This window comes from Leptosomus discolor, chromosome 3 (genome assembly GCF_034619465.1).
Source record: "Leptosomus discolor isolate bLepDis1 chromosome 3, bLepDis1.hap2, whole genome shotgun sequence".
NCBI lineage: Eukaryota > Metazoa > Chordata > Aves > Leptosomiformes > Leptosomidae > Leptosomus > Leptosomus discolor.
In genome coordinates, this window is record NC_141393.1 from 44,571,199 (window position 1) to 44,594,967 (window position 23,769).

Below are 23,769 nucleotides of genomic sequence, written 5' to 3' on the forward strand. Positions count from 1 at the left end.
TAGCGGCGGGCCGGGTCCCGAGGAGCCGGCCGGCGCCGCCTGCCCGGCGCTGCGGAGCCTGCCGCCCGGGCTGGCGCTGGGGCCGTCGCTGTCCCGGGAGCGGGGCACGGGTGTGTGGTGCGTGGGCCGGGCCCTGCCGGCCGGGGCGCTCCTGGGGCCGCCCGGCGGGGCCCGGGAGGAGGCGGCGGGGCCGGGGTGGAGGAGGTGAGTACCGGGAGCGGCGGGGCGGGCAGGCAGCCGTGCCCGTGGCCGACGCTGTGGCCATGCCTTGCAGCCTGGTGCAGCAGAGCCCGAAGGAGGCGGAGGCCAACGTGGCGCTGGGCTGGGCGGGCGGGAGGCTGCAGCTGCGGGCACGGCGGCCCATCGCAGCGGGCGCGGAGCTGCTCTACTGGCCCGAGGAGGCCCGCGGGGCCGCGGCGGAAGAGCGTTGGGCAGACGGAGGCGAGGGCATAGCGGCGCCGCGGGAGGCCGGACCGAGGGGGCGACTGGCGGCCGCCGCGGAGGCGGAGGCAGCGGTGCAGGGGGACGGGGCCTCTCCCGGCGGGACGGCGACGGAGCCCCTCGCAGGTAGGTGCTGCGCCGGGGACACGCGTCCCAGCCCGGGTGAAATGAGTGCCCTAACCTTCCCGGTCTCGGGTGCTGGCCACCCGGCGCCCTCAGCTGTCCCCGGCCTCTGTGCGCGGGCGTGTTCACCCCGCGGCCCCTCCGAGACTGCTGTCCTGACCTTGCGTGGCTTTTAAGAGCTACCAGCCGAAAAAGGAGCATGCTGCCCTGTTTTATGCCAGTCATGACGATATCTCTTAGAAATAACTGCCTGTGAAATACTAGATATACTGCACAGGCACCATATGTGGTGAGAGAACAGAGATTCACTCCATATTCCCTAGTTTAAAAGAAAAAAGGTCAGAAAAGTAATGGTTTTCATGCCAGAGCCCCAGGGTTACTGCAGAGCGGAGTATCTGTCTCCAACATTCATGTTCCTCTGATCCAGCAGCAATCGTGTCATGTAACAACAGCCACCCTTAGTTCACCCACTATGCTTTTGTGTTTGTGCAGGGGATCCCGATGGCCCTACTGAGGTTAGCAGGCTGGCTGCCAAACATTTCCACAGGCTGCAAAAGGAGGAAAGCACAGCTTCTGAACATGAGTCATGGCAAGCCAAGGTGCTGAGGACTAAGAATCAGCACCTCGAGACCATCTCGACCATTAAGGCCAATGGCAGGTACAAGGAAGAACTGGACAAGGGTGTGGATCACGGATCTGCAGCAGAAGAAGTGGGGATGGGGCATAAAGAGGCACGTCCAGGAGACCTGGATCTGTTGTTGCCCTCAAGTGGGGTTCAACTCAGTGCTCGCTTGGTTGGCAAGCCATGCAAGGTGCATGCTCTGGCCAGCCAGCTCCAGAAGTGTCTGCAGGACTGTGGTGGCAGGACAGCTGTGCAGGAGTCCCAGCAGCATAGTCCTTCTGAAGGAGAAAGTGTAGAGACTTGTAAGAAAGAGAGCAAAGCTTCCAAAGACTCTATACTGGCATCCCCAGAGCATGGGGGAAAGGGCCCACTGGAGGGGCCTGAGGGGCAGAAGGGGTATATGGAGCTGGTGGAGGGTCATTCTGGCATCCCAGGCCCCCCACAAAAAGCTCTGTCCCAGAAAGAGGTGATCAAGCGCAGGTACTGCTGCGGGGAGTGTGGTAAAGCCTTCCTGCAGCTCTGCCACCTCAAGAAGCACCGCTTTGTACATTCTGGCCACAAGCCCTTCCTGTGCACAGAGTGTGGCAAGAGCTATAGTTCAGAGGAGAGCTTCAAGGCCCATGTGTTAGTCCACCAGGGTGTGCGGCCTTTCCAGTGCACCCAGTGTGACAAGGCTTACTGCACCAAACGAGACTTGCAGGAACACCAGGTCCTGCACACTGGCCAGCGTCCCTTCTCCTGCGAGCAGTGTGGCAAGGCCTTTGCACGCCGGCCCTCTCTCCGCATTCACAGGAAGATCCATCTGGCCACTGGGACTGGCCCAGCTGGTCCCAAGGGATGCCAGTGTGCCATATGTGGACGCCACCTGGCCAACCCTGGCTCCTTGCGCAACCACATGCGCCTGCACACGGGGGAGCGCCCTTATGCCTGTCCATACTGCAGCAAGGACTTCCGACAGCAGAGCAACCTGCGGGAGCACCTCCGGCTGCACACGGGCGAGAAGCCCCACAAGTGCCACTTCTGCAGCGACGCCTTCCCCAAGCTGCCAGAGCTGCGGCGACATCTGATCTCCCACACAGGTGAGGCCCACCTGTGCACTGTGTGTGGCAAGGCACTGCGGGACCCCCACACGCTGCGTGCCCATGAGCGCTTGCACACGGGCGAGCGCCCTTTCCGTTGTGAGCAGTGTGGCAAGTCCTACACCCTGGCCACGAAGCTGCGGCGCCATCAGAAATCCCACCTGGCTGGCAAGCCCTACAAATGCAAGCTCTGTGGCATGGGCTACACCCTTCCCCAGAGCCTTGCGCGCCATGTGCTCACCCACAAGGTGGAAAAGGACCCTAAGGAACTCACCACTTCAGTGGCCTCACTTGCTGTAGACCTACCCCAGGCAGCAAGGAAAAAGCCTCAGAGGAAGGGCCACCAGGAAGAGGTTGCAGCAGAGCCCGCCTTGCTCGTGGTGGAGGTGCCGGGGCCAGCAAATGAGGCTGAGCTGCTGATCACAGCCAGCAGTCACTGCATTGCTACTTACCAGTCTGAAAGCAGCCCCCCAGATCCTGGGGCACACGGGAGGCCTGCTGGGTGTTTGCCACCAGCAAAGGACATCATTGAAATCACCGTCTCTGAGCATGAGGACAAATGCATTATAGTGCAGGATGAGGGCTCACCAAGTGACATGGTTATTATCCAGGAGGGGGTGGGCTTCGGAGCAGTGGCAGAAGTGGTGGAGGTTGAGACTGGGACCTGACTACCTGCCTGCCCTGGCTGATCATCTGTACTTATTAAAATGGGGTTAAAAAAAAAAAACCCAACAAACAACAACAAAACCTAGTTCTCTTGTCTCTCTGTGGCAACAAGGCCTTGTGGATCAGCCCCAGGGAGAACTGGCAGTCTTGGAGGTAACTGCCTGTGAGGACCTGGGTCTTTTCAGTAGCTGCTCCTTGGAGCTGTGAGCTTACACATGCCACATGCCAGGCCTGGTGCAGGAAAGGCATTGGCTATTGATGGGAATAACTTCTTAGAAAAGACACGCACAACATTAACAAGTAGTGCTTCTGCTCTGCCTCTGTTACACTGTCGGTGGGTGACAGTGTACCATGGGGAAGGCAGGAAAATTCTCAAAGCAGCAAATGCCTTCCTTTCAAGTTTTTCTTTCTGTAATTAGTTGTTGCTATTCAGGCATTTTCTGGGCTTTTATTCTTGGAGTTCAGCAGCACTTCTGATCATTTGAAAGTGACGCTGATGCCAGAGATTGCTGGGAAGCAGCTTTCCAGGTGTTGGCAAGGTTGTGGGGTTTTTTAAGAGCATCTTTCACAATTGGCAGAAGCAAAGTCCTGTCTTGGGATGGATCCCCACTAGGGATAAGTGTTCCTTCTCCACTGTCACCTGTTTTGCTTGCTGTCAGCTTCCTGGCCTTATGGTGACTGCTTGGTCTGTCTGAGGACATGAAAGGATAGCTTTGTGTCTTGACTGTGCAATTTTCACTGTTCCCAGCTGAGAGGCTCCTCACCTCTCCAGGTAAGGGTTCAGCAGTTCATCTTGGTCTGCTCAGAAGATTTTGCCTTTCCCCTCCATGTTCAGGTTGCGTTCATTAATCTGCTTCCCTTGTTCTTTTTCTCACATTCTTGCTTCCTCTTTTCCACTTCTTTCCTGCTCCTGCACCAAAAAGCTAAAAGACAGCACCACCACAACTACACCCCAATATTCCCACTGCTCCATCTTCTCCAGTGCTCATTTGCCAACTGAAGTACACTGAGGGAGATTGGTCCCATTTCAGGAAGGACGTGCACAGTTGCCATGTGCCACATCAACTTGACCTCCTAGGAAGAGACTGACAGTACCAGACCCAACAGAGATCTTTCAGACTTGCCCACTCTGGACTCCCTTTTCACCTGTTATACAAACACTGCTTTCATTCACTGCATCCTCAGTTTTAGCTATTCTTGCTCTCTGTCTTGCACCCCTTGACATCTGCATTTCCTCAAAAAACTTCTGTTCAGGGGCTTAAATTCTCTGGGCTTTTTATGCCCACTGCACAAGAGGAGGGTATAGTGTCACTGGGGAATCACCAGTAGCACAGTTCCCTTTTGGAGTGCTGTGAACACAGTAATGTGACAGCATGAATAGCTGCTCTTTGCGGTTTCTACATTCAATTTTTTCCATAAACTTACAACGGGTTTGCAGACAAGGTGCTAGAATAATATCCATGACACTTTGATGTGAAGTGAGGATGGAAGGTGAATTCAGCTAATAAACCTTAAGGTGTCCTTATTTTTAGCTATTTTCTTCAAAGTCAGGGGGCAGGTGAGCTCAGTCTTTGCCCTGAGTGTGTGGAGACAGACCAGTGATAGCACAGGCTTATGAGGGGAGCTTGTATTTGAAGCTGCAGTGCTTCCTGCTGCTCTCCTTTTGGTGCCTGTGCTAACTCTTGCAGTTTTCAAATATTGACACAGCTGCAAAGTGTTCTCACTGGAGCTGGGCTCGTGTGCTGTGTTTGTATCATATGCCCTCTGTCACAGCAGAAGCAGGAGAGAAGGGGAGAATCCAGGCCCCTATTGCTTAATCTGCTGACCTGTGATTACCTTTTTTATTCTGAGATAATAGGAGAGAAAAAGTAGGAGCAATTATGAATTAGGAGTTCTTCACAGAAACATTATTCACCTAACAGTTGATTTGAGTAGGTAGGGGCAGGTCTGTGCTGTGCTGCACATACCACTCAGCTGCAGGATAAACTTAGCCAGGTAATCCTGGCTGAGGACCCAATAGGTGGCTCCCACTGGGCACCTGGTGATGATGCCACCACCACGTCTTTATCTTAGAAGCAGCATGTTCATATGTGAACAACCTTTTGCTTGACAGTAAAATGATTAATAAATTTATTTAATCCTAAGAAAATCCTATAAAAGCCCTGAAGACCATGGTGCTGGTGAACCTCAACATGGATGGGGTCTGTGCATCATGCCATGGCCTGACTAGATACCTGTCTGATTCTGTACAACTTTGTGTTTGCAGCATCTGAAGGGGTGTAGGATTATCTAATGCTATACCCTTTCTTGTGTAATGTCCAATAAATTAATGCATTATGGGCTCTGAGTGCCTTTCTTACTGGGATCCACAGCAAGCACTTGCACCAGTGCATTACATTTGGTGTAGCTGGCAGGATTCTGGTGAGAAACGCCTTACTGGAAGAAGGATAGTGAGGGAAAGGGTGGGTGCCTCCCTGGTCCCGTGGTGTGGGGAACAGTCACACAGTATGCTGCATTATAATACTGATAATCATTATGCTTCAGGCAGCAGATGCATGTATCACCTGGCTGGCTGGAGATCTTGTGTACCTGTTATCCTCACAGCTTCAGGCAGCAAGCACACAGGTCTCCTGGCTAGTAGGGCTCCCCCATGCTGGCACAGCTTCACCAGAGCTTCAGTGTGCTGCTGCAGCACTCCAGGCCAACAAGTGTGCAGGTCCGTCGGATGGTTGGGGTCCTTCATGCTGGCAGGGCTTCACCAGATATCAGAGGCACGCACATAAGTTTAAGCATTACACTTAAACCTCACGCTGCAGCCAGGGTTCAACCCTCAGCCAACTTGTAAACTGGCTTAAGCCTGACCAAGGTATTCGAATGAAAAGGCGGCAGCAGGCTGCGAGGGAAGGGGACGATTCTCTGGGTCCTGAAGTCCTCCCTGCTCGGCGGTTCTCCTATCCTCAGGGACAGGAGAACCCCTGTGTGAGGGGATGGGGGTTTCATCTTTTGTGATGTTACAGTTGGTGATCAAACCATATAACTCGCTTCAGGAATGTACTCAGAGATACCCCAACTATTGAACCAGCAAACTGTATCTGTCATAGAGCAGACAAAGGCCCAAGAAAATAGGCCAAGGCCAAACCCTCTATACTCTGCTCCCTGGAAATTGGAAAAATAGTTGCATAGGAAATAAATTATTGCCAAAGGCTTTCTTCACTTAAAACAAAAAGTCAGCTCATAGAGGGAAAGATCAAAACTCCCAGCTGTGTTGAAAGCCTCAGCTCTGGGAGAGTAAAGGTTTGCGTCTTAACTCTCTTACCCTAAGAAAGAAAATAGCATCCATCACTCATGGGTGAAGGCAGAAAGAAAATGAAATGATAAAAAGTTGCTTACAAGAATGGTGAACAGATGGAAGAGTTAAATGTTTGAGAGGTGGAAATCGAAGCCCCTGGAGAGGCGATGTCTGATGCATGCTGTCCTGCTGCAGAGGCTAATCACAAGAATGGGAGAAATAGAGGAGCCCTAGAAGCACATTACAAAACAAGAAAAGGCTATAATGCGAAGAGTCAGCATCTATCTTTAATTGCTAATGTTGTAAGATACCAGAAAGGGCTGAAAAATGTCCCAGGCTGTAGTGAAAATCTCCAATTATAAAACAAAACCAATGTAAAGAAATAGTTGAAACTTAAGTGATGGAGGTAATCTTGAGTAATCTTGAGATAAAAGGTTTCAGCAGTTACAATTAACAACCTAACGTCCCTGGTAGGTGGATTTGTTCTGTTTCACAGAGGGAAAGATGAACAGCAACTGGAAAAAAAGCAGCCAGACATATGACAGAATGGTTGGTTGCAGTAGGTTTTTGTTTGTTTGATTGTTTTTAAAAAAAGTGCTTAAGCAACAGAATGAATGTAAGGAACCAAAATAGAAGTAACATTAAAGATGGCATAGATAAGTATTAGAGGATATTCATACCTGTCTGATAACCAAGCTTAACTGCTGTATTCTGGTGTTGCTTAAAGTTAACCCTGTATAACGCATGATAGCATGGAAGGTGCTAATACCTTTCATTTAAAGGAAAGACAAGAAGATGGCAAAAATCTATGCATAAATATAACAATGTTGACTTAAGCTGCAGAGTAAAGGCTGGCTGGTTATTATAAAGACGAGACAGGGAGAGAGAGAGCAGGAATGAAAAAAAGTGACTGAGACTATTGGAAGCTCTTATGGAGGGAAATACTCTGGTGATCCACGTAACAAGTTGACATGAGAAGGTGCAGGCTGGTGCTGCGTACACCACTTGCCACAGGATAAACTTTTCTGGCTAAACCTAACTGGGGAGCCTACAGGTTGCTTCTGCTTGGCACCTTCTGCTGATGCCACCACCGCATTTTTGTCTTTATCTTAGAGTGAGGCAGCACATTCTTATGTGAACATCCTTTTGATTGACAGCAGAAATGACAAATAGAGTTGTTTACTTCCAGGAAAAATCCTATAAAACCCCTGAAGACTGTGACACTGGTGAACTTCAGCACAGACGCTATCTGTGCAGCATGGCACGGGCTAATGCTGTACTACTTGGTGTTCCCAGCATCTGAAGGGCTGTCAGATTATCTAATGCTACCCCATTTTGCCTTCCAATGTTATCCCCAACAAATGGTATTTTAATCAATACTTTACAGAGTTTGGGTGCCTTTCTTATTGAGATCCATAATGAACACTTGCACAGGTGCATTACACCTCCATAAAACACAGCAGCACCTGTCTCTCACCACACAGCTCAGGGTGGATGGGCAGCAGTCTTCCTGCAGTGGTATTTCTTCCTTTCATTCACATCCATGTGGGCTTGCTCAGTTATGCCTGGTGAAAGCAGCCCTGAGGCCACTTGTCCCACCTGCAATGTGAGACCAAAACCAAATTATCATATAGAGAGCAAAGAAACTGTCCTTGCTTCTACACTCTTCTCCCTGTCAGCTGAGCAAGGCCCTCTGCTTGTTCACACAAATGTGGGGCTGTTTGTGCTCCACAGTGAGGCACAGTGGTGGCTGCTGCGTGGGACTGCAGCGGCTCTGATGTCACCACTCCCAAAACCTGTTTGTGCCCTGATGCCTCCTTTCTGTCCCTGCCTGCATGCTCAGCCTAAACGCTGCTTCCCCCCTAAGTAACACGGGGCGTTTCTTGGGTTGTGCCTAATCCTTCACGCACACACTCCTCCACCCAGGGCATCCCAGCCATTCCTAAAGGTGTCTCTCCAAAACCCAGGGGTGGGTGTGGGTAAGAACAGGACATACTCTTTAGATGAGGGAGGGAGCCCCTGCAACTGCTGCTCTTTGTACCAGTGGCCACAGAGTCATTCCTCAGCCACCCTAATGCTAATATTTGCACTCCTTCTATGAAGATAAACATTACAGATGTATCTGGTGCACAGAGGCACAGCACAAAACATGCTCCCTGCTGGCAGAAAGCACTTTTGTACCACGTGACATTTCCTGAGACTACCCCCACCCTGCCCTGCTTTCTGCTGGTTTCTTACTCTGCATATTTTCTCCTTGCTGTGGGAATCATTAGAGCTTTCCCAGCCCTGGTAGCCAAGTTCTTGACTTATTAGCTGATGTCATGACATGCAGCTGTTCCTGCCTCTGTGTTCCTGGAAGCCCTTGTTTTCCTGTCTGGTTGTGGGTGTGCTAGCTCCTTGCTCATCAGAGCTTCTGTTTCCTTTTGGACGTACTTTTGTCTGTTCCACTGGGGTGGGACTCAAAAGGAGCCCAAACTTCATGTTGCTTTACCCTCCTCCACTCTGCTGGGAGTTGTAACACAGTGGGAAGTGTGCTTTGCCAATGGCATTGCTGACCTTACAGGGAGGAAAATTTAAATTCCACATGGACTGTCGCAGGGACCCTGTCTGCTCCTTGGCATGGGCAAGGGAGAAAGGGGAGACTTAAACTGTGTGTTCTGGTGCCAAAACAGCTGGGGCTGAGCTTGTTGATAACTGTGGGGTGAAAAGCCAACTGGACTCTAGGGGCAAAAAGCCAGGGGGGCTTGCAGCTAAAAAGAGGGGAAAGACTGGGAATGGCTAAGGAGCTCTCAAAGTCTTGCTGATTGTAAGGCTACTGGAGTGCAGCTTCTGAGAAGAGCAAGGAACAGGGACCCGAGCCAGTATGGTGGGGAGGCAGTAATGGTGCCAGGAGCTGCATGGGAGCACAATGGCACTGACGGAAAAGGAGCAAGCTGTTCTGGCTGGGGTGGCTACGAGGCTAGCAGAGACCACCCTATGCCAGCCCAAGTTCTCCCTGTGCCCTGGGACAAGCTCATCCTCTCGTTCCTCATGACTTCTTCCCTGTTATGAAATGGGATGCTAATTTTAGTCCCATGGGGATCCAGAGATATTTTTCTTGGCTTCTACCAATTAAGAAAATGAAGATGCCCTGAAGGGAGGGAGAGATGCCAAGAGAGGAGGGATAAGAGGAGCCTCAGTCCCGCTGTCCCTGACACACCACGACCTCTGGAGTCCTGTTTCTTCATTCTGGTTCAATATTAACCCAGTGGGGCTGTGACTCCACTTGTTCTGCTCCCTTTGCATTTCCCCTGCAGCCAGGGCTGTACAGCATGGCATGCAACAAAACCAGCTTACTGAGGGGCCTGCTCTTTTCCAGCCTTCTGCACCTCACACTGAGCCATGCTGAAGGTAAGACTCAATGGCACAGGGAGGACAGTACCAGTGGGTGACAGAAGGAAGAAAGATGGGGTTATTTCTTTCCAGGGGCAAAGCCAGTGGCAGGTTTTCCTGGTAAGGCAGGAGGACCTTCTAAAAGCTTGAAGTTGGAAATGAAAGGGTGCTGAGAGTGGGATGAGCATAGGGCTTTCCTGCACAGGAGGATAGAGTGGCAACAGGTCAGTGGATTTTGTGGGTCACCTGGGAGATGGTGGGGAAGGGGAATGTGGCTCAGTCCAGGATCGTGTGCAACACAACTGTGGGCCTTTTTGGGCTAGAGTTCCTGTAGACCTGAGCGACTACAATTCTCCGTTGCCTCCCCATCTGTCCCTTATCTAAACTTTAGGTCATATGCAGTATGCTGCCTTCCTGCTCGCTGCTCTTTTTCTATTATCAGAGGCTCTAATTCATCTGTCTTTTCTTAATACGAGGTTAGGTCCTCTCTGACCTACTGCTGTGTGTGGGAAGACCTGTCTACAGGTCTCAGATCAGGATCTCTGAACACAAAGATGGAACCAACCTGTGCCTATTGCAGTGGTCTGATGTTGGCAAGACAGAAATACAGTGGCTAGCAGGGAGCGGTAGCAGGCTCCAAGCAAACAAGCCTCCACCTAACTGCAAATGAGCAGAGCAGCTTTGCCGAGGATAGCAGAGGATTCCTGTCACTTCTGTTGCCTAAGTGATGCGAGCCCCGACGTATGAATTATAGAGAGCCTGTTCTGATCACCAGGTGTAGACCTGACAGGGCTTCTCTCCTCTGTATGGTGCGCTAGGAGAGGCTGGGCTGTGGGATCATCATGTCAACTGTGTGGGATTTTTGGAAACTGCAAAGGGAGACAAAGGGGCCTTTCTGCTGCGAGCACCCCTTTGACTGGCAGTGTTCTGATCCAGCAGTTTTCCTGGAAAAGGGGCAGGCACTGTCACTGCTCAAGCGCCCACGACGCGCCAACAAAGGATTTCTGGAAGAGATGCTTAAGGGAAATCTCGAGCGAGAGTGCCTGGAGGAGACATGCAGTTACGAGGAGGCTTTTGAAGCCCTTGAATCCACCGATCGGACGGTATGTATGTGTGTTCCCAGAGAACATTCTCTCAGCTTACCCGTGTAGTGAGAGGCCAGCAGGCTGCACACTGCAGTGAGGGGTTGGGGTCACAAGACTCAATTCTGTGAACCAAAGGCAAGGCTGATGCATGTGTGCCCCAGGGAGAACTCAGGATTTCTTAGGGAGTTTCTCTGCTGGAGTCACTCCAGGGAATGCAGCTCAAAGCTCACATTCTTTTCCCTCCCTCACTATTCTAAGCATGAAGTGAAAAGGAGAGAGTCTTTCCATCTGTCCTGGATTGCATCTTCCACGTGTTCAGCATGGTGCTGCACATATTTGAACTGCCGCAGTTGCAGACACTCACGGAAGAGCTGGCTTAGCAACCAAACACTGAATGCAGGTGCCTCAAGCTTCTTTGAGCTGAAGCTTTTGCATAATACATCCCTTTTTTTGGCTTCCAGATTCATGCACGCTACTAAATTTGTTCTGCAGCCTTTTGGGATTTGCTTCTAGCTGCAAGGCCAGTATCCATGGTGAATTCCGCACCCATGAATACAACAGGAAACAGATAAACAGTTAGGCGTCTAAGCCAGCAAGGTACAACCTTTGTGGAATATTTCTAAAGCAATCACCTCCAGGCTGCACGGCAGAGACGTAGATCCAAAGAGCTGAGCGATAACTACATGTGATCTGTGGCCTTAGAAGTTCTAGGTTCAGCTCCTTAGACTTCTGCACTGTAGCCCAGGCTCTGCATCCTCTACAGGTTGATGAAGGTTGTAAGCAACCTTATCTTTTTAAAAAAACAGTAGTCTCTTGCTTCCTGAGTCTGACAAGTGGAAATATGGTTTTATATAAAATTTTTTGCTCTTTTGGACTCCGTAGTACTTGATATCAACAGAGCTAGGTTACTCTGTTCCATTTGTTGTGATGGGGCATTCTCCTACTGGTTTGAATTGCAGCAGCTAAGCAAGGTCTGATGTTCTGTGCCTCTACTCTTAAATATATTTCTTTTTTTACAGGAGGCATTTTGGTCAAAATACCAAGGTAAGTTGCTTCAAGTCCTGCAGGTGCTATGCTATCCCTTAGGATGCACTGTCCCATCCTGGAGAGATGGCTCCCTAGCCTCTTACAAGAGGTCACTTTCCAGGACAAAGCACTCATGTTTTGTCTCTGAATGGTAAACTGGTTCAAACTATGATGCTTATTTGGATTTCTTTCATACAATATGCTTCTTTCTTCTTGTTTTGCTAGTATGTCAGGGCCTGAGAAAGTCCAGGACAGCTCTGGATGCTTGTCTAGAAGGTAAGAAATTATCGTTGACCTCAATCTCCCAGATACAGTGAGTGCCAGGACCTTGCTTCCTGCAGGTTTTGTAAGGGAAAAAAAAAAAAAAAACAAAACGATCTAAAGCTGGTGAAGCCATCTGATTAGAAAGAAAAATAGCAGGAGAGGAGTTTGAATTTTCTTTCTTCCTCTTTATTTCCCCACTAACCATTTCAGCCTAACCGCCCCACTGAAACAGCATGGGGCAGATATCCTTCTCCTTACGACACAGTCAAGTGTCCCCAAGCCCAGCTTCTCAGAAAGGCTCTGGCCTGCGCCTACAGCCAAAGAAAGGCACAGAGCCACAGGGCAAGCTCCCTCTGATTATAGAATCATAGAACAGTTTTGGTCAGAAGAGACCTTCAAGATCGAGTCCAACCTTTGTCCTAGCTCCATCAATGCCACTGAGAAAGCTTAAGCTGTGTGGTCTTCCCACCGCACGAAGTGAATGCCTGTGCTCGTGCAGGCTCATACACACAGCAAAAGCTAAAGGGATTTGTGGGATGGTACCTCAGACCTTGAAAACCACAGCATCTATTTCTACTGGCCCTGGCTTACACCATGTTGGGATTTTGACAGGTAACTGCTCTTTTGGGCTGGGCCAGAACTATCAGGGGACAATTAGCTACACCAAATCAGGGATTGAATGTCAAGTGTGGACAAGCAAATATCCACATATACCTAAGTAAGTTCATCTCCCACATACCCCTAAAGGGTTCTCCAGGGCATCCTTCCATCCTAGCCTAACCAGCTTTTTCTCACAGATTTAATGCCACCATTTATCCCAACCTCATTGAGAACTACTGCAGGAACCCAGACAACAACTTGGAAGGTCCATGGTGCTACACCCGAGACCCAACAGTAGAACGGGAGGAGTGTCCCATCCCAGTGTGTGGTATGCCTCAGCACTACACCCCAGCAAGCCCTTGACTGGCAGGGAACACTGCACCGACACTGATATTAAATGTGTCAAGGAAGGGTAGAGGGTTAGGCGAGAGGGATCTTACATGAACAGAGGTCAGTCGGAGTAGCTGCATCTTAAAGGGTAAAGGAGCTGAGGAGAAAAAAGTAATGAGTTGTCCATATATCTACCTTGGCTAAATTTCTCTAATGTGCTGTTTTCTCTAGACTACACTAATCTAGACCTAAATTAAATCCAGTGTCAGCAGTCCCCTGGAATCTACTACAGTTTTGCCAGTCAGAAGCACCCCAACGTTCTGGTTCAGATGACTCTAATTTGTGACAGGAATGAGTCATACTGGTTTTTTTAGTCCGAACTCCTACCTTTAGGACAAAACTACTACAGCTTGTGCTTGACTGTCCGCCTTAACATTCACTCATATGGAGAGGTGCAGTTTAATACCCACAATCTCAAGAAAAGAGAAGATGCCCTTCTTTCATCATTGCACTTGACAGTATGGAGAACCATCCCCCTACACTTAAACGTTCCTGCTTCTTCTTCACAATACAGAGCTGTCCCCCCTGGGGCTTCGTCTCCATCTCAGAAGAACCAGCAGAATTCAGAGAACTTTCTCACAGCAGAAGTTTCTCTTCCAAAGCAGAGATTAGAGGCAACAACTCTTATAAGTGAAAGTCAGAGATATCAGCAACCATTTTGACCACGGGGTGTTCTGAAGTTTTAAAAATCATTACCATTGCCCTGACCTGCAATATGGCAAACTGGAAGGAGATACTGTTCTGCTTTGAGATGATCAGGCACCTGTAATATCTTTGTTCACTGGTTAATTTCTGACCTACAGTAGATTACTTGCACATGCATGGATTGGTAGAACTAGAAAAACCTTGGTTTTGCGCACAGTTCCTTTGCAACCATGTTGACATGAGTCAACCTAATGCAGAAGCAACCTCACTGATTAAGATGAATGCTACTTGCTCCATGGCTGTTATGTCCCAGGATGACCCCCAGCACACAAGGAGAAGGCAGATTCAGGCCGAGCAACTGCCGCAGAACAAATTGTCTGGTGCCCAGCCACTCAGGAAATGCTGCTTAAAGTTTGCAGCCATCAGGACACTTGCAAAAAAAAGTGTGGACAGTCTGGCATTAAATTTTTTCTCTTATCGTTAGAAACGTTGGCAAAAGTTAAATTTACTATTTTAGAGGCATTCACGGTAAAAGTCTCTCCAAAATATAGTCTAGTTATCCATCTGAGAAAAAGGCATTGTAGACTCTAAGCAGCATTATGATGCCTGAGGCAGCTACCCATCCATTGAGCTGGTTGTCAAAGATACCCCAAAACGGAAAACAGTATTATCCCTCGCATCTTAGTGGCAGAGAAGTGTGATGAATAGTGTCAGCCCCACCTTACCTCCAGTTGAAAGAACCACCTCTGACGCTGCAATATTATAGAGGGCCACCACATGCATGGCAGCTCCCAAACATAATGGGATGCCCCATAGAACTCCGGGCTTTACAAAAGGGGCTCAGTAGTATTTGCTGACTGTAATTCTGAGTGCAAAGCTACGGCTTAAATCACAGTTCTCTGTCTTTCCAGGTCAAGAAAGGACAACAGTTGAATTTACTCCACGGGTCACACCACCAGCCCCAGTGGAGCCCTGTGAGCCAGAGAAAGGCATGCTTTACACTGGGACCCTCTCAGTCACTGCGTCTGGAGCTAAGTGTCTGCCATGGAACTCTGAGAAAGCCAAAGAGGTGGTCCACGGAAAACACATTGACCCAGAGGTGAAGCTGCTGGAGAATTACTGTCGGAATCCAGATGGAGATGATGAGGGTGTCTGGTGTGTCACAGATGAACTACCCAACTTTGAGTATTGTGATCTGCACTACTGCGGTGAGAAGCCTGCATTGGTTTGGGTAGGCACACTTGTCAGGCAGCGGCAAACAAAAGCAGTATGTGCAACTAGGGTGAAGTGCTTGGCCTGGGAGACACAGACAAGGAAGTATGAGCACCATGCTATGTGGCAGTCCTGTTTGTCCAAATACCACATCTACTAACCTACTGTACGTGTATAGACCTGTTACGTCTCTCCGGTGTTCGCTTCTCCCTGAAAATTCACAATGACGGATGAAGAGCATTAAAAAGTGCAGTGGTTTTAAAACATCATTCCTTCATCAGACCAACTGTATGCAGAAAGGAACATTTACATTACTGATAATTATGGAAAATGCAGCTCAGCCTTTCACCATGTTTGTCTTTCTGTCTCTCAGACAGCTCGCTGGAGGATGGAAACGAACAGTTGGGGGGAATATCAGGACGTACTACCCTTCCTCAAGAGTTCAAAACCTTCTTTGATGACAAAACTTTTGGTTCAGGTGAAGCAGGTGAGCAAAAACTCTAGAAACAGCATCACAGTTTGTAGAAAGGGTGCAGCTTCTTCCCACAGGTTCCTCAGAAACACCAGCTTGCCAAATGCTGTCAAAAGCAGGGGGAGATAATTCCTTGATTTGAGTTCCTTGAAGGACCCTCAGAAATCAATCTCCAGTTATGGTCATGGAGCTAGTAAGCACTTCCTTCCTAGGCTCTTCCAACTTAGCATGCTGACTGCAGACAACATTTCTCCACCGTGAATCAGGTAGAGTAACAAAGCCAGACTGCCTACTTTTTCAGATTGTGGCACTCGTCCTTTATTTGAGAAGAAAAAGGTAACGGACAAGAGTGAGAAGGAGCTGCTAGAGTCCTACATAGGAGGCAGAGTTGTCCATGGGGATGACGCAGAAGTTGGCAGCTCCCCCTGGTAAGCATTATCTTTGCATAGGCCTTCATAGGGAATTGTATCTCCCTTCTCTTCAGTTCAATCAGGGGGAAGTAAAAGGGCTCTCCTATCTCAGGCAGCATGCGGGCTTTATGACTGCTAATCAAAGCTTCTCCAAGCAGTTGATGGGGCAGTACTAAAATAGCTGGAAAGAAACTCTCCTCTTGAGCCAAATACACAACCATCTGGGAAAGCAAGAGTGCTGGGATGTTTTGGCTTTGTCTCTTCCTCTTTCCAGCCTCACTGGAAAAGTGAGGATGAGAAACCTCTCCAGATGAAGGAAACAGGGTAAATGGCCTACTACATAGAATATACATGTCCAAGGAAGACTGTTGTTAGAGAGCCACTTATGCAGTTGTCTTTGTCAGCATAGTGCAAATCTCTTCCCTGCACACTGCAAGTTCTGTTTTTTCTGCATGACACCAAGACACATTCAGCCAACCACACCTTTAGTCCTGATAAGTCTTCCTCCCTCCTTGTCTCTCAGGCAGGTGATGCTTTACAAAAAGAGTCCTCAAGAGCTGCTATGTGGTGCCAGCCTCATCAGTGACAGCTGGATCTTGACTGCTGCTCATTGTCTTTATTATCCACCCTGGGACAAGAACTTAACTACAAATGACATCTTGGTGAGGATTGGCAAGCACCTAAGGGCAAGGTAAGATGCTGGATGAAGTGAGGGTGAACTGGCCTTCCTCTTGGAGTAGTGAGATACGATGAGGTTAGGCTATCATTCAGTATCCAAGGAAATATACATAGCCCATGTCACATGCCGCTCAATAATGGGATCTAACGGACCTGCCATTTGCTGCTCTTGCTGATCCTAAAGGTTAAAGCAAAAGGGGTGCACCCATGTAAAGACAGTATTGTCTCAGAGGGTACAAAGCACCTGAGAATATCATGAACCCCAGAAGACTCTCAGTTGCTACTGTACAGCGAGTTCTTTCCTTCATAACTATTTCAGATATGAAAAGAATCAAGAGAAGATTGCCTTGTTGGATAAAATCATTATCCATCCCAAGTACAACTGGAAAGAGAACATGGACCGAGACATCGCACTCATGCACCTGAAGAGACCCATCATTTTCAGCGACTACATCCATCCTGTCTGCCTGCCTACCAAAGAGGTGGTGCAGAGGTGAGAAGACTGCCCCACAGTCCTAAAAATCCAAGCTACAAAAGCCTCCTCTGGGTCTTCAAAAAAAAAAAAAGAAGGACAAAAAATGCTTTATTTAGGCTATTTGCAGCAAGAGAGGCAGGCAGGAGAAAGCGTGTTAGAAGACATTTGATTATACTCATGCTTCCTTCCACAGGCTGATGCTGGCAGGTTACAAAGGGCGGGTAACTGGTTGGGGAAACTTGAAAGAAACATGGGCCACTAGCCCAAGCAATCTCCCCACAGTTCTGCAACAGCTCAATGTGCCCATTGTAAACCAAGATATCTGCAAGGCATCCACCAAAATTAAAGTCACTGACAACATGTTCTGCGCAGGTAAGTAGCACTGGAGACACCGGGCCAACGTGCCACAGAAGATAAAGGCTCTGAGCTCCTGGTGGGGCTCAGGCAGCAAGGTTACTTTCTAATAAATTTGCAAATTCCCTCCATAAAGAATAACTTTCCCATGATAAGAACATTTTCAGCTCTCAGAAAACACAAAAGATGGAGAACTTAAAGCTACAAATGAAGTTTTTAACACCATGCTATGGCAGGCTAACTAGCCTAATGGCACTACTCTCCTAGATACCAGCAACAGCTGTGTGAGAACTGAGCACATGTAAAATTATCTTTTCACTAGTTTATGGAACAGTTCAGTGACTTCCTAAATTAAAGGCTGCACACCAGTGCAGTAGCCAAACAACCTCTTCTCCACTAGCTCATCTCAACCTTTTGGAGTGTATTCATACTTACACCCACTTCTGTGGCAACAGGCTCCAAGATTAGTTAGGCATGTGTGAAAAATATAATTCCTCATGTTCTGTTAAATTTCCTGTCTAATAAATTTGAAGAAGTACACATCTATACTCATAACTTAAGAAAAAATTTCTTCACCATGTCATATGCTATTTTACGGACCCTTTACAGCTCTGTCATTTCTCTTCCAAGCTGAGAAGCATTTAATCAATCTTTTCTAATATAGAAAGCATTCTGTACTTCTGATAATCCCTGCTGTACATTCCTGAATCTCTTCTGGCATCATGCCCTGAGAGAGAACACAAGTGAACACAGAATTCAAGATACAAAAAGACAATGGATTTACGCACTGGTTTAATATTTTCTGCTGAATTCTTCATTTGTGCAACTTCATCAGTTCCTACAAGCAAACCTCCAATGATTTTTCACTGAGTTTGTGCTGCTTGCATCTAATAACACATATGATCCTAACTCTCAGCAATTTCATGAGTATACTGACAACACAGTATTGTTACGGTTTCTTTTTCTGGAAAACATTCTTGAAATAGCTGAGATGCAGACATACAGCAGAAAGTGGGAGACACAGGTGATATGAAAATGCAGACACTGTCTAGTTCATTATGAATTAAAGCGAAATCCCTTTTCTGTTCATAGCAAGACTGTAGGAAGACAGTCAGGGGAGAGAAAGAGCAGAGCTTGCAGAATGACAGGAAGGGAAAGTGAGGACAGCAATGTGTATAGTAAATGGAATGAAAGAACAGGGTACATTGAACACTACACAAGAGGAGTTTCTAACACAAGAGAAAGGCAGAGTAGCTCAAGCTACAGCTGTTGAACACAGTGGCAGCTGACACTAACTGCAATTCTGATGAAAGAAGACAGCACAGAGGGTGGAAGAATATGGTGGATTCAGGAAAGTCACAAAGACAGAAGCAGAGTTAGATGTTTTACATGCAATATAAAAAATAAAGCAGTTTTCTAAATTTAAAGTCCAATAGCTGGCAGAAGCAATCTCATGGCTCTCAGAAAATTTATGCAGCAACACTTTATAGCCAACACCAGCCACTTCCCTTACAGTCAAATTTCCAAATTCCTTTTTGCCTGTAGGTTACAGTCCTGAAGACTCAAAGAGAGGAGATGCCTGTGAAGGGGACAGTGGGGGACCTTTTGTAATGAAGGTATGTTCAACATGTTCAAGCTCATAAAGCATATGGAGCCAAGTTTGTGCTATGCTGAACTTTCATAATAGTCTAAAAAACAGCAGCAGAGATAGAGACTGCTGAGTCGCTGAAGCAAGCCCATCTCACACCCAAGCTTAGCATCTGAGATGAATCCTGCAGTCATCCAGCCCTGCTTCTGTACTGAGTTCTCAGCACACACAGACAACATCTGCAGAATGTACAAGAGATGGCCAGTTCTCATTTAGAGGTTTAAGAGTAGAAACAAAATCACTGTACAAGCTCTGTTATCTAGTAGATACCAGCCTGAATTCCCAAGCAGTATCCACCACTAAACAGGCTGGGGCACGTACAAAGCTTAGATCCAGAAGTCTCTTGCTCCTTGTGCCAATCCCCTTTTTCTTTGCTTTAGAACCCAGATGACAACCGTTGGTATCAAGTGGGAATAGTTTCCTGGGGAGAAGGCTGTGACCGAGATGGCAAATATGGATTTTATACCCATGTATTCCGCCTGAAAAAGTGGATGCGAAAAGCCATCGAAAAACATGGGCGATAGAGGAAGAGGAAGAACCTTGTTTGCTTTCAGCTTTGCTACAATGCTCTACTTCTTCAAAACATAAGCATAGAAGATCCTGAAGTAAAACAGTTATATCCTTACAACTTGACAAAGGAAAGTGGTCTCCCTTGAAAATAAAAGTTCTCAAACCCATCTTCTTCCTGCTGTTCATGTCGAATTTAGTTGCACAGGAGTCTTAAGCCACCATAGTATAATGGCACTAATTGTACTGCTAATTACCTGTTGTGCTTCAAGTAAATTCTCCTCCCTTCTATCAGCTATAATCAACAGATTTTTAGACCCAGATAAAGGCCTTACATCAGTCACAGTAAGAATGATTGTGGCCTCAGGCACTGTTCATTTCCTCCCTTCAAGTCAACTCATTTTCTAGAAGTTTAGCTACGAACATACTGGAGACAAACCACCCTACAGTAACTGTGGCATTACACAACACACCAATACCAAGGTCAAAAGTAAAGCAACTATAACCTGTTTTGGCAAGACAGGCATTGTTCTCAGCTACAACAGGAGACAACAAATACCAGTGCCACCGTTTGCAAGGTTAGCATATTAAGAAGTTACAGATACCAGCTGTATGCAATTCATCCTACAAAGGAATACAGGCTTGAATACATTAAGTGGCACTTCCATTACTGTATGACAGTAAATTTCTATGTGGCAAGTGGTGCTGGGTCATCAAAGAGTATTTATTTTCCACCTGCATAGTGAGATTCAGAACAAAGCAATTCATGCACAGTCATTGTCAAAGGGCCTCCAATGGAAGTGCATCTTGCACTGTATCTGCTTGGTTGTCTTACAAATCTTGTTCGGGGATCACTCCCAAAAGAAGCTTCAGTTCTTTCATGAACTCCTCTTCAGCAGCAATTTGTGGACCTCCAAAGACTGAGCAGTAAACATGTTGACTAGCCCATTCCTTCAGCCCAATTTTCTCTTACAGAAACCATGAGATTTGGAAACTGTCCTTGCTCCCTATGACACCATATTCATAAACTCCTCATTCACAGTGCCATCAAGTCACAGAAACAGGCAACAGTGAAATTTTGTTGTGCTTCATAGAGAGTATTAAGAAGCAAGAGTGACTGTGTTGAAAAAGTGACAGTAGACGTGACTATCTGAAAGTAGTTGGATATGAACTAAAGTTATTGGCCAACTACTGTCTGTCCACCTCATTGAAGACAGTTCATTTGGGAACCAACCTGAAGACAGCCCAATTTGATTGCCCAAAGAAATAATAAAAAACAACCTCTCAAAGACAGCTGAAGAAACCTCAAGGCCTCAAGTTCCACAACTGTTTAAAGTCATTGACAACCACAGGCATTGGCCACCAAAAATGTTTAGCCCTTCTAATGTTTAAATTTTTAGCCTTACCCTTTCACTGCTATCTAATAATCTGTCAGAAACTGCATATCTAAGAGGGGAACCAGAACCATACATTTTTTGGAGTAAGTCACTGCTAGTACTGACTTGTTACAAACAATACAGAAGAATAATTTTTAAAATTCAGTTTAATGTTATTTAAATATTGTCTGGGCTAAAGATTAGGCTTTATTAATTTATGTGCACAAGTTTTAGTTCAGAACTCCCAGGATATTGAGTCCAACCAAACACTACAGAGACACAGGGCAAAAACTCATTCATAGTAAGCAACTATATCTTCTGATACTCAGTTATTCCTGTATTGCACTTCCAATTCAGCTTCAAATTTAAAAATAGTTGTATGCAGGTTCGCAAGCATTGCTGTTTTAACATCCTGAGCTAATTAACTTTTTTTAATTAATTAAATTTTAATTAATTAAATAGCTCTTCAGAACATCTGCTGGACATGGTAAAGGAACATATGGATTAATTTAAATGTCAGTAAGTTTCAAAAAGCAGCTAGTAATTGAGAGGTAGCAGCAGTAACTCTAGCGCCAGCCAACATAAACTGTTCACAAACAGACCCAGTTTAAGTGCACAAAACCTCAGCACTTACCAGCAAGGGCCAAACCTCCACCTGTCATACAGCTCTGTTCCACAAGAAAGTGCATGCCTACTTCAGGTTAGGAGAGGAGACTGCAACTACTAAATAGAGGTGGTGGAGCAATGGATGGCATCATGTCAATTAACACAGGATGGAGAACGCTCGCAAGTCACCTGCTATCACAGTGTACACAGTGTATCACCATAAGCACCAAGCAGTAGTACATCAGCTGCAACCCCAGGCTAGGGGTCCTGTAAAAGGAAGATTTCAGCCATTTGCAGAAGCTCTGGCATAGATCTGTTGCACAGGTACTAATTTAAACCACATTTTTACTGTAATCAGGCAAGATAGTTTCAGTAACAGCCCTAATGCAGAGACTGCTGGTCCACAGAGCAAACAACAAAAGCATCAGTTATGTGGAACAGATTAAAATCTAGATCAGAAGTGCGCTATTTTAAGCCTGCCTGTCCAACTCTTCAATAATGCTGTTCTAGCTGTGGAACAGATGTGCAATTTATGCTTCACAACCAGCTCTCACATGGAAGTGTGGTAGTAAGGTGAAAGCACATCACCTCCCTGGAAATTAAAGGGCTAGAAAGGCTACGCAGTGTGTGTGTCAATTTCCATACTTGTAGCTTCTGAAAAAGACACTCTTACAAAAAAAGCAGTGGCTACAGCTTTCACAGACTAGCACTACCAGGTGTCTTAGTTATACAAAATAATTGAGTTAGCTGACATCAGATGTCTAAGAGCAAAAAGAATATGGTGGTGAGGTCTACCTGCATGAGGAAGACTGCTTAACCAAATGAGTTCAGGATAAATGAGTCCACTAGCTACACATCACTATAAACTATTCTGTATCAACAGCAGCAGGCTCCCTCAAAGCATTCATACACAGATGGGACTATGCTTAACCTGGGTAAAAGGCATCACGACGACTAGATAATTTAAAATAAGCATTTCAGCAAACTAAATATTCTCAACTTACTCTCAAGATACAGAAACATATTCCAAAACAAAAAAAGCAACTATATAAAAATGCACTACTGCTCATGGAAATAAGAGTGCAAAGTCTCAGCACTACACCCACAGATAGTATATTTTCACTCATCTTCCTTATAATATATCGAAACCCCAAGGTTCATGTCAATAATAGCTTAGTTCAGCTTGTAGATGCCCAGTCACTAACATTCAGGAATAGAGAGTGACTTCTCTAATCAGTGGTCACTGCTGTTCCTACAGAGGCTGGTATAGTTAATGCAAACTTTATTTACAAAAGACACTTAAATTAGTTACTTCATGCCATGTGTCCATACAGAATCAACAGTTCAAGGATTACATGGAGAAGAATTCACAAAATTAAAAGTGAAATCACTAAAGATCTTCTAAGAGTTAAGAACTAGGAAAAGATCTTAAAGACAATTTTACAAATAAAAAAACAAGTTATGAGAAACTAGTCTGAGCAAGAGGATGTTGTTTACAGGTCTGTACACTAAAACTAATACACAGACAGCCTTCTATTGTCAGAGATGCTCACTGAGAAGCAGAGTATGTACAAATACTTGTGCCACAAAGACTCAACCCCCCAAAATCCACTGTATTATACATAAACCAGTTTGTATACATTAGGCCTAAATGAGGCCATTTAACTATGAAGACTTCTAGTTTAGTAAACTAAAGCTGAAGACAGCCCAAGCAACAGTGATGCTCTTTCTCTCGCATCTCTATTTGCGACTGCTTTTTATTCTCTCCAATCTTTTTTTCAAGTCATCAATATTAGCTGCTGCAGAAGAGGGTGAAGCCAGGGTAGTTCCAATGCCAGAGGAATGAGTCTGATTTGAATCCAGGTCCAGATGTTGGTACTGCTCCCGTGACTCACGGAGCTGGGAGAGCTTACTGTGAAGCATATCTGTAGAGGATGCAACTGTAGGGAGCGCTGGTTTAGAGAGCAGAGATGTCAGAGGTGGTCTGTCTTCCTGCTACAGCAGAGGAAAGCAAGTGTTAAAACAGATAGTGGCAAAAGCCTAAGAAGTACAAACCACAATCTTCAGAGGAAACGCTAAAAACAGAGGAAAGGGAAGGAGCAATACAACACAGGTGATCTGAACTGATAAAAGTGAGTTGCCAAAGTCAGAACCATGCAAAGCCAACTACAATACTCAACTCCCATCATCTAAATAGTTCCTGTTTAGCTTTATGTCAGTAGGGACACAAAAGAACTACAGTCTTTAAACATCAAAAATTCACAGCAGACCAGTGTTTTACTGAGATGGCCTGCTGCTGTCTTGAATAGCCTGAATTCTAACATCACAAGAGGAAAGTCCACGCCTATGTGCAGCATCAATGGTCAATGAGTTTTCTGGAGGAATGAGAAGAGGAAACTTGGATTGATTGGCAAGATCCACCCTCCCAA

The 23,769-nt window shown here is 46.6% G+C and overlaps 3 protein-coding genes across 7 annotated transcripts in view; 2 read left to right on the top strand and 1 right to left on the bottom strand.

Annotated features, from left to right (window-relative positions):
• The first annotated feature begins 263 nt into the window (after window positions 1-263).
• Window positions 264-2,996, top strand: ZNF408 (zinc finger protein 408). The gene is made up of 2 exons (XM_086462996.1): window positions 264-567; window positions 1,057-2,996. Exons 1-2 carry the CDS (start codon window positions 264-266, stop codon window positions 2,931-2,933), a joined length of 2,181 nt encoding a protein of 726 aa, XP_086319122.1. The 3' UTR covers window positions 2,934-2,996.
• Window positions 2,997-9,531: 6,535 nt separating this feature from the next.
• F2 (coagulation factor II, thrombin) lies at window positions 9,532-19,375 on the top strand. Its single transcript, XM_009954384.2, has 14 exons — window positions 9,532-9,610; window positions 10,532-10,695; window positions 11,697-11,721; window positions 11,929-11,979; window positions 12,580-12,685; window positions 12,765-12,895; window positions 14,514-14,810; window positions 15,188-15,301; window positions 15,588-15,714; window positions 16,220-16,387; window positions 16,694-16,867; window positions 17,043-17,221; window positions 18,749-18,819; window positions 19,232-19,375. The coding sequence occupies exons 1-14, from the start codon at window positions 9,532-9,534 to the stop codon at window positions 19,373-19,375; spliced, it is 1,830 nt and encodes a 609-aa protein (XP_009952686.1).
• Window positions 19,376-22,430: 3,055 nt separating this feature from the next.
• Window positions 22,431-23,769, bottom strand: part of CKAP5 (cytoskeleton associated protein 5) — a 42,190-nt gene continuing 40,851 nt past the window's right edge. For all 5 annotated transcript variants that reach the window (XM_009954387.2, XM_009954386.2, XM_086462394.1 and 2 more), the window contains one exon: window positions 22,431-23,335. In XM_009954387.2, coding sequence (XP_009952689.1) covers window positions 23,081-23,335 — 255 coding nt within the window. In that variant the 3' untranslated portion in view covers window positions 22,431-23,080. The remainder of the gene's footprint in view (window positions 23,336-23,769) is intronic.